The following is a 9,724-nucleotide window of genomic DNA, read 5'->3' on the forward strand; positions in this document are numbered from 1 at the left end:
CGGCACCAGGGACCCGGGGCGGCCCCGGCGGCACCGCCTCGTACCGGCACCAGGGACCCGGGGCGGCCCCGCCGGCACCGCCTCGTACCGGCACCGCCTCGTACCGGCACCAGGGACCCCGGGGCGGCCCCGGCGGCACCAGCAGCACCTTGTACCGAGACCCGGGCGGGGCAGCCCCGCCGCGCTTGCAGCGGCCGCCCCTCATTGCGGGCTCCCCACCGTCCCCTCTTCAGGCTCTCCGGGCGCTGTGCCCACACGGCCTCAGCCGTACCCGAGTCAGCGTTTTCCCCTTATCCCGTCAGTGAGGCTTCATCCTCTGCTGCTGTCCCCCCAGGGGTGGCCTCCTCGGCCCCTTGAACGCTGTCTGAAGAGACTGTTTCACCTCCAGAGCTACCTTTTGCTGGCTCACATTAAACAATGGTCTTTTTAGCCCTTACCAGTCAGTGTCACAAAATCATCCATTTGTGCTACTGTTGCTGTATTCACAGGTAAGGCAAACTGCCCTTACTATGCCAAAGCTGAACACTTGGCTGACTGTCTCCAGGCTGCCTTGCCCAACTTCAGGGTTCACAAGATCACTCAGCACCCTGACAAGTGGGAGGTAAGGGGTTGTAAGCCAAGTCACTGGTAGGTGCCCCAGTGCTCTACAAACCAACAAATGTGCTTATATGTACTATGTTTATTCTCTTGTATTAGTGGTATTATACGTGGGTAGAGGTGCTGCAGAATCAGCTTTGTCTGTGAGAGCCAGCCAGAGGAAAGGTTTGAATGTTTTGAGCAACTGGCATCACTGTGAGTCTTACCACAAAAGATGGGTACAAAGTGTGGGCCAGCCTAAAGGTGTGTTTTGTCAATAAAAAGTTCAAGGAGGTTTTTTTTGATTGGTCAGTTTTTTTGTTTTATGTATACATGGCATCTCAGCCTGTAAATCTTTTGGTCACTGTGGTTGCATATACCTTCAGAGTTGTTACTTGCCAAGAGCATTTCTGGCAGTCAAGGGCTTTGAATTGCTATGGAAGTATGAAGTTAAATATCACATATTTGTTTACAATGTGGATGTGCCTTTCTGAATATTTGTGCTGTAGACATGTTGCCACGTCTACCCTGTAGTTCCTATAAGGATCTGAAAAAAAATGCAGTCTGACTTCATGAGATAGACAGTACCATGATGTTTATTATCTCTTATATTTTGCTTGACACCTCAGCCAAGTAAGTCAAACACTTAAGTGGAAAGCAATTAACCTCTTCACCTTACTTATCTTCTGCAGCTAAGTAATCCTCGTGTTACTCACTGCTTCACAACATTGCTGTCTTCAGTATACTAAGACAATTAAGCAAAATCACAGCAGAAGTAAGACCTTTAGGTGAGGTATCACCATGCTTTGCTTTGTGCTGTTTCCCCATTTTGCACATGCTGGTACATAAGTTGTGGAGCACCTTGTAATTATGTATTGAGAGGAAATAGTAAGAATTTTTGTAGTTGTAAGATTTAAGTGTTATTTAAGTGTTAAAACCTTCTGGTGGGGATGTTTACATTAGCAGTGGCTTCATGACATTTGTGAAACGAATGGATGGGAACACAGACAGTCTCCTATCATTTGGAGAGAATTGTTGGACCGTGGAGGGAAAGGTCAGCTTCTGGGAGGACTTAATGATTTTCTGGAATATGCTCAGGTAATGAGCTGCCTTTAATACTGTAAATCCATGCTTTATAACAGTGTTGTTCTTTATTCCTCCTTCAAATGTAAAATAAGGCTCTTGTTTGTAATGGTACCTTGCTGGGTGTGGGCTGCCATTTGATTAGAGGTTGTCCTTTTTCTTCTTAGCAATATTATGGCATCACTTCAATGATGTTGAGTAAAGAAATGTTAGAGGTTGCTGAGGAGAACCTACAGGCTCATCTTGAAATTGTAAAAGAGGATGAAAAGATTAAAAGTCTTATCAAGCCCATGCAGATCTGGATCACCAGGTGAGAGTAAAGAGAATATCTGTGAAGTTTCACTCAGCTTCAAAAGAATGCACTTTTTCCTATCACATATAGCAGATGTAACCATCTGAAATTATGCACAAATCCCTGTAATTTGATGATTTGAATTAGGTTCTGTACCCCTCACTATGACAAACAAACTACTTTTGTTACACTTTGCACCAGTTTAAGTGAGGGTTGTGAAAAGGCAACATTTAGACCCCGAATCAGTTTAGGGAAAAGCAAGTATTTACAATATAAGCTGGAAATTTTGTAGTGTAACTATCTTACATTAAATATTGTTGAAAATATTTAAGTAGATAAAGTCTCTTGCTGTTCTACCTTTAGAAATTTCTATATTTTAGCAGTCCTAACAGAGCACCTTAAAAAATTGTCATTCTATAAAGACACCAATTTTTAAGTGACAGCATCAGCTGAAATGTATAGGATGGAAAAACCTTCAAATTAAAGGAGGACCCAAATGTTTTAATTCTTAACCTGTTAAAATGACAGAAAGAGAAGTAAAGGATCCAAGCTAATGGTCTATTTAAATGTGATCAAATACAAAATACACACCTTCCTAACAAGCAGTGGTTCATTGTTAACTTTTCTACATCCTCCTCTTATCAGTGCATCTACTCCAATCTGTTATCAACTGATCCCTCTGTTGGCAAATGGAGAAGTGTTTGGGATGACCACAGAAATCAGTATCCATTTGCTTGACACTGGCCAGTTTAAGGAAGTTCTTTGCAGTATTGTAATGGAAGCTGAAGACATGGCATTCCCACTTCTCCGCAGTATTTTGGAGCACACTGAAATAGATGAGGCTTTTATCGAAGCTGATGTAGTTATTGTTCTTGATGATGTCCTCTTAAACCTTGAAGTCCAGTCCCTTGAGAACTACATCAGAGAAGTAAGTGAGATCTGCCAAGTGTATGCTCCCTTGATTGAGAAGAATGCCAAGAGTGAGGTCAGAGTAATTTCATCAGGAAAAACCTTTGCAAATCTTAAGGCGACGCTGATTATGACGTACGGCCCATCCATTAAGCCTGAGAACATCATTGCCGTTGCGACATCCTGGGAAAGTGCAGCTAAAGCCACGCTGGCCAGGAAGTTGAATGTGAGCACAGCAGGTGAATATTTATTTAGCATTTGGGGAAACCAGTGCAGCTTTGGGAGTGTGTATTTCATTGCAGAACACAGTTGATATGCATGCCGAAATGCAAGCACAGCAGTGCACCCACTGAATTGCATGGGTGCCCAGAATGCCAGGGTGTTTTTTACTAGCTCTGGCATGCAGCCCTGCCACTCTGGTGTGTATTTCATGCTGGAAATATACTAAGAAGGTCTGAGTTGTGTTGCAGATTAGGAACTAGGATATCAAGGTTGCATTTACACTCAATAGTGCATTGTTATTTTGGAGACACACAAACTAGCTGTGATTAAACATGGCAACATACTGCTGTGCAGATAATGAGAGTAAAGTAGAACTGTGTTGTACTATTATTTTGGGGTTAATTAGCTTTCTTTCTCAGGTCAGTTGTTATAGCTTGGTTATATTTGCACAGTTCTGCACTGCATAGCAAAGGTGTGCTCTGACAGCCTGCTCACAATCAGGATTCTTTCAGTGTTGTAGGGGCAGAACTAGTCATTGATGACAAGTCTAGATATTTTGGAGCCTAATAAAATAGAAAAGTAAGTTAGGCTGAGAGGCCTATCAGCAGGTTATTTGAGAAAATTCTTTTCCAGCAAAGAAGGTGTTTTTTAATGACTTTTTTATTGTTTCTGTATTTATTTTTACAGGATTTTAAAATTAATATTGCTGTATATTTGCAATATGATTTGGTTTGGATTTTAAACACTAAGTATTTTCTGGGGTTTGTCTATTATTTAAAATAGCATGATATAAGTTAAAGTTCCTTTTTCCACTTGCGATGAGGTTTCATATATTATGGAGAACTTGGTTGCATTTTTCAGATCAGATAATTTCTGCTAGCAAGGCAGGGCATTGAATTGAAGAATAATTAATCTTGAAAGAGATTTGTGAAGGTCATCTAGTCCAGCCTACACTGTGAAAGTGTTTGTCCCTTCATTAATATATATATTTTCCTCTGTTACAGGAGTTAAAGACGTGATTGTTTGGGGCAATATTACTGGCTCTAACTACATTGATTTGTCACATGCCAAACTTTATGGATATGATGGTGCTATTTGGGGCCCAGCTAATTTTCAACGTCCTTTGTTGAATCCGATTTATGATAGGTACAGTACACATTTATTTCTGTAAAGTAAAAACTAAATAACTGAATTAATCCATATTTATCTGAACTGGGTGATAAAACATCAAGAAAGGTTTTTGTTTCCAAGATTTGTCTTTACTGATTAGCCCTGTTTTAAAGGGAAACACAAGTTGAGGTATTCCATCCGTGAAAGAAGTTGAGTAGTTCCTAGCACTGTACATGGTTCAGTGAAAGAACTTGAATAGTTCCTAGCACTGTACATAGTTCTGGCTCTCCTGCCAACTTTGTTTATAACTGTATTTTCCTATATTTTAAGTGGGTTTCTCTTCTATCATATCATGGGCAGTTTATAAGAAGTAATGAAAGTTCAGACAGTGACTTAGATATCCAGTATGCACGAAGAAACTTTGAAATAGTACTAAACAGATATTTGTACCTGAATTACATGAAACATTCGGCCTGAGCACACTAATGTTGTCAGTTTCTCAAAACAGACAATTTGTTAAGGTATGTGAAAAGGATACCTGGCAGTCAAATAGCTTCTTGTGGAAAGAACAGTAGTAGAGAAAGGATAAGCGCAGTGAGAGGGCAGCAGGTGTGAGATGCACCATGGCCCAGTTATATGGAGTTCCCACTCTGGTCTAAACCTGCCATTTACTGAAGAGGAGACGTTTCTTTTGTTCTGTGCTTATACTGAGCCTAGCATAGGGGGATTATGGTTCATGGCCGGGTTCTTACATAAATCAGTAATACATATAAATTACAGTAATAACAGAGGTTATAACTTGAGTAAATAACCTAACTTTCATAGTAAAATGGTGTTTGGCATTACTTTTTGAGCTACTTTTTGTTAGACAATTTTTTTAATGGCTGTAAATGCCTTGCCTCCAACAGGGAAGTTGGAGTAAGTTTTGACTGTTTTCTTTCCTCAGGTTTAGTTCTTTTTTTGTCTATGAAACTTCTGCAGTCATCTTAGATTTTTAATCTCTTTTTTCGCCCTTTTTTGTTGGTAGGGAATGGATCCATTCAGAATTTTTATCTGCACAGGGTTCACTGCGTTCCCGAGTTGGTCATTCCACAGGAATGTTACCTGCTCACGCGGTAGCCACTGTACTGCAGTACTGGTATCACGGCTCTCCTCCTGGGGAGATTGTTTCTGTGGGAGTACTTAGTGAAGGTAAATTTATTTCTGCTTCTCGTGTTCTCTTGTAGCTTTGCACTACATATAATAGCTTTCCCCTATCTCTAACATTACTTTTTAATCAGTATTTTTAATGTAACAAAAACTTGTAAAACAAATCACTTGAGGCTGAGAGTTTGTTTCATCATAAGAACTTCCAAATCTAAGTAATTTTGCTTTCCAGGGCTAGTGATTTGATACTCACTTTCTAGAAGCATCTCTCAGGTTAATATTGTCTTTTTGCAGATTTTCTCTTAGTCTTTTAGCTTTAATGCTTTTCTGATATATGTGTTTTGCCCAAGAACTCTTTATAGATCTTAGTGCCTAAGACAGAAAAGCATGTTCTTTTTGCGTAGTTATATGGACCAATAAATGTAATATTTCACAACAGCCATTTGACCCTTATATGAAATAAATAATTTTTCTCCCTTTTAAGATACACAATTGTACATCTTAAATTTGTACAGTTGTACAAGGGGTAATGGTTTTAAACTGAAGGAGATATATAGATTAGATATAGGGAAGGAGGATGGTGAGACACTGAAACAGGCTGCCCAGAGAGGGAGGAGATGCCCCAACCCTGGAAACATTCAAGGTCAAGTTGGACTCAGAGGAAGCTGGTATATTTGAAGATGTCCCTGCCCATGGCAGGAGGGTTGGACTAGAGACCTTTAAAGGTCCCTTGCAACCCAGACTAGTCTGTGTTCTGTAATTCATGTACATCTAACTAAAGTGCAAGGTTACTGTAAAAGGGGAACTCTTTTTTGAACTGTAGACTGAAAAGTGCAGTCTCCATTTGTACTAAGATCTTGCAGTTGCAGACTTTTGCAAGTCTATAGGCTTTAATGTTGACACTGGTGAGAGTGTGTTTTGTAAAAAGAAATAACATGTTGGGTCATTTTTTCCCTCTTCTTCAGGTCAGTTTTGCGTTCCTGAAGGAATTATCTTCTCTATGCCAGTGAGCTTCCAGAATGGTAGCTGGGAAGTCATAAAAGAATTAGAAATTGATGGAACGACACAAGAAGTTCTGGGACGCTTAGCCCACGAGCTAATTCAGGTGAGGATTTCTTGTCTCCCCCGTGTGCCCATTCTGCCACCTATGGGCACATTGTGGTACAGCCTTGAGCACCGAGACCTTTACTCTCGATGTTAGATGTACACACTGCCCACATGCACTTGGGCATGGTAAAGATCGGGTATTTATAAGTGTGAGGTACTATTCGTATATTGAAATTAACAATTCTGTTGCCCGAAAAGGAGATGGTAAAATAAGTTTACCTATGTACGTGGAGAATTTGCACTCCAAAGTTCTGCAGGCTTTGTGCAAAACAGAAATAGTACGTTCAATTTAATGTTTCTGCGTTCTTTGCCACTGATGTTGATTTTGCTTATGTGTATTCAGAGTATTTCTGTGCTAGAAGACACATCTTTTGGCATTTTTATGGCTGTAACTCTGCATGAATGAAGGCCAGATATTACTAGAATTTGGAATTTTCCAGAAAATACAAAATCGATGAGCACTAATTTCGTCATGAACTTTTTGTCGCTTAGTGAGGCAAAACTAATTTATTTTTAGTATTGAAATATTAAAAGATTGGTTCAAAACTCTACATTCTAGCTTCGGTCAGTTTTGGAATCTTCAGTCATACTAGTAACATGTAAGGATTATTTTTCTTTAACATATTTTAAGTTTGTGCTAGAAATTAGAGCAGATTAAAAGAATGGATGATATTAAAACTGCCTTTTTTTTCCCATTTAGGAAAAGCTCGTTGCACTAAAGGAAATAAAAGAAATACATCCATATGGAGAAGGCTAAAACCCCCACATCTTTTCCCAAGTTTTTCTGTGCTGCTTTTCCTACGTAATTTCCTTTTCAAGTTGTCTGTCCTCGTGCATCAAAATAAGAGCAGATGAATTTAAAAGTGTGTTTTAGTTCTGTTTTTTTCACTTTTCCCCTATTCTCAGGTTCTGAAATCCCTGCAGTTTTCCAATGTTATAGCGATTTCTTTCTACTTTTAAGTCATACAGGCCTTTTTTCTAGTTAGTTTTCTTTCTCCCTTCCTTCAAATTCTTTCCAGTACTTTTATATCAGCACTTACCATACTATGAGCTGTTCTTCTCCACTAAGGGCAGGCTGAAGAATGGGAAAACTGTTTGGAGCTTGATGCCCAGAGCCTGTAGCGAGCACATAAGCCTTTTGGTTATCCATGCTTTTTTCTTGGGAAAGAACTACAGACAAAATAAAATATTCTTGATAATACAGAGTTTAGTTATTTGGCTAATCATGACCTTGTTTAACCCAGACAGGAGATTCTCAATTAGATAACAGTGTCCTTCCCTGTCTGCTCCCTATGTATATGGCACTGCTCTTCTGTAGAGCTGCCCTATTCCTCTTGTGGCTGCGTTAAACACTAAGCAGAGGCCTTCCCACTGCTACCTGCTTAGTTGTGGTCTTCTCTTGTGACATCAATATCAGGTGTTCAAATGTTCCCAGAGTGCCTTGCTGATCTCTTTGAATGTGTAGGCATTTTAAAAGGCTGGCAAAAAATATGTAGTGTTTTTGCCTTTTTTTTTTTTACAGAAATGGAAACCTTGCCTACTGGGTCACTTTAGCCAGAGTTGTCTGGAGGAAAAATGCTGGAAATTCCCATACTAAAATAAGACTTTCATTGCTCCAGAGAGCAAACTACAAAAAATGCTTAAACATTGTCATAGCTTTTGCTGTATCTTCTTCATAAAAAACCAGGAAATCTCTAGGCAGAAAAATATTTCAAAATCAGAATGAATGTAATATTCTTAATCTGGAGACCAAAATAAAATTCCAGCTGATTCTAATGAGTCTAGGATTTCATTTGCATCCAACAGCTTATTTCTTCAGACCAATAAACTGTTGCAAAAACATAGTTTAGTGTTCCTATTATGAAAATATTGGGTAGGATTGTCACACCTAGAGTAGCAATTTTCTAACTCCAGATACTTATTTTGAATGTATTGAAACACAGGACTTGTGTAATAATATATCTTCTTAGGCAAAATTGATTTTTCACACAAAAATATAAGTCCATCTCCTTAGTGACAAGATAATTTTTTGTCCCCATGGGGTTTTTTATTTATCTCATGAGTTTCAAGGGAATACGCATATGTTTTAAGTCAAACATGCAATTAATTAAGTCCTTGTGTAAACAGAATTATTGAGGAACCACTCTCACTTGTATGTCTTTGGGGTCTTAAAAAATGGAAACTGTGTTAATGAAATGTTATTGTACGTGCTGATTTTATCAGTTATGTTTAAAGCAAAATAGAAAGCTTCCTGTTCTTTGAATCAGATACATATAGTTGGAATAAATTCATTATTTCTGTTCAAGTGGAGGTTCAAGTTCTGAACAGGGGTAGACTTCTTATATGAGGAAACCAAGAGGACTATATGTTATATATAGGAGGAGTTCACATGGAAATTTTAGAGGCAGGTGTAGTAGAAAATCTTGAAGAAAGAGGTTAGGAATCAGTAATTTCATGAGGAAATGGTGTCCGCAGAATTAGTTTCTAGTATATGCACAGAAAATTGGCTGAGTTTCTGGGGAGCATCTGGAAGTAGAAGTCTCAGGAGAGCATATTTGGGTGCTACCAGTAGTCATTATAAACTACCTGGTTTGTTCCATAGCTCCTTCTCCAAGACAGGAGAGGAAAAGTTATCTTCTCTAATGTGTATTTACATTTGGTTTTTTTTATATATGGAATATGATTTGCCTGTGGAGATAGCAGTTCAAACAAACTGCAGTTCAAGCACCAACACTGCACAGCTGCTAATGAGAAGGCATATAACTGTTTCTGCAATATATAAACAGGCTTATCAGACTTAGTCACTAGCTGACAAGCTTTTTTTCTCAGAGGCTGAGAGGTGAAAGAAAAAAAATGTTTGGGATGTCTCTTGTATCCTAAACTATTCTAACTGGATTTGCCTAGTGGCCTGCAGGGAAATTCATGTCTTCCCTTGTGGAAGCATAATAGAATGGAAAAGTTTCTTTTCCTAGCTTTGCTTGGGAGAGAAAGACAAAAATTAAATTAGTAGGAAAGCTAAAATATAGTAACGTATTCAAAGTTGGTTACAGTTGTAACACAGCAATTGACTCAGTCATCACTAAGTTTGGGTTTCTATAAGTAATAAGCCAGTACACATTATCTCACAAATTACCAAGTAATGTTATATATGCAGGATATTCATAGCATTGATGACTCCTACTACCTGGATGTTAGAGTAGCTGTTGAAATATTTATGAAAAAGGGCTTTAAGCTAAATATATGGGTCTTACAAATGTTATATATATTCTGCATAAACCC

At 38.9% G+C, this 9,724-nt stretch overlaps 1 protein-coding gene across 1 annotated transcript in view; it reads left to right on the forward strand.

The window, feature by feature from the left end:
- MDH1B (malate dehydrogenase 1B) overlaps nt 1-9,722 on the forward strand; it is a 14,412-nt gene extending 4,690 nt beyond the window's left edge. Inside the window, exons 2-10 of the mRNA XM_017834148.1 lie at nt 10-275; nt 431-601; nt 1,540-1,674; nt 1,827-1,969; nt 2,597-3,099; nt 4,087-4,228; nt 5,220-5,383; nt 6,304-6,443; nt 7,146-9,722. Of these exons, the coding sequence (XP_017689637.1) occupies nt 10-275; nt 431-601; nt 1,540-1,674; nt 1,827-1,969; nt 2,597-3,099; nt 4,087-4,228; nt 5,220-5,383; nt 6,304-6,443; nt 7,146-7,202 (1,721 nt within the window). The 3' untranslated portion in view covers nt 7,203-9,722. The remainder of the gene's footprint in view (nt 1-9; nt 276-430; nt 602-1,539; nt 1,675-1,826; nt 1,970-2,596; nt 3,100-4,086; nt 4,229-5,219; nt 5,384-6,303; nt 6,444-7,145) is intronic.
- The last annotated feature ends 2 nt before the right edge of the window (nt 9,723-9,724 follow it).

Source organism: Lepidothrix coronata, unplaced genomic scaffold (assembly GCF_001604755.1).
Source record: "Lepidothrix coronata isolate B3197 unplaced genomic scaffold, Lepidothrix_coronata-1.0 Scaffold7, whole genome shotgun sequence".
In the NCBI taxonomy this organism is placed as follows: domain Eukaryota; kingdom Metazoa; phylum Chordata; class Aves; order Passeriformes; family Pipridae; genus Lepidothrix; species Lepidothrix coronata.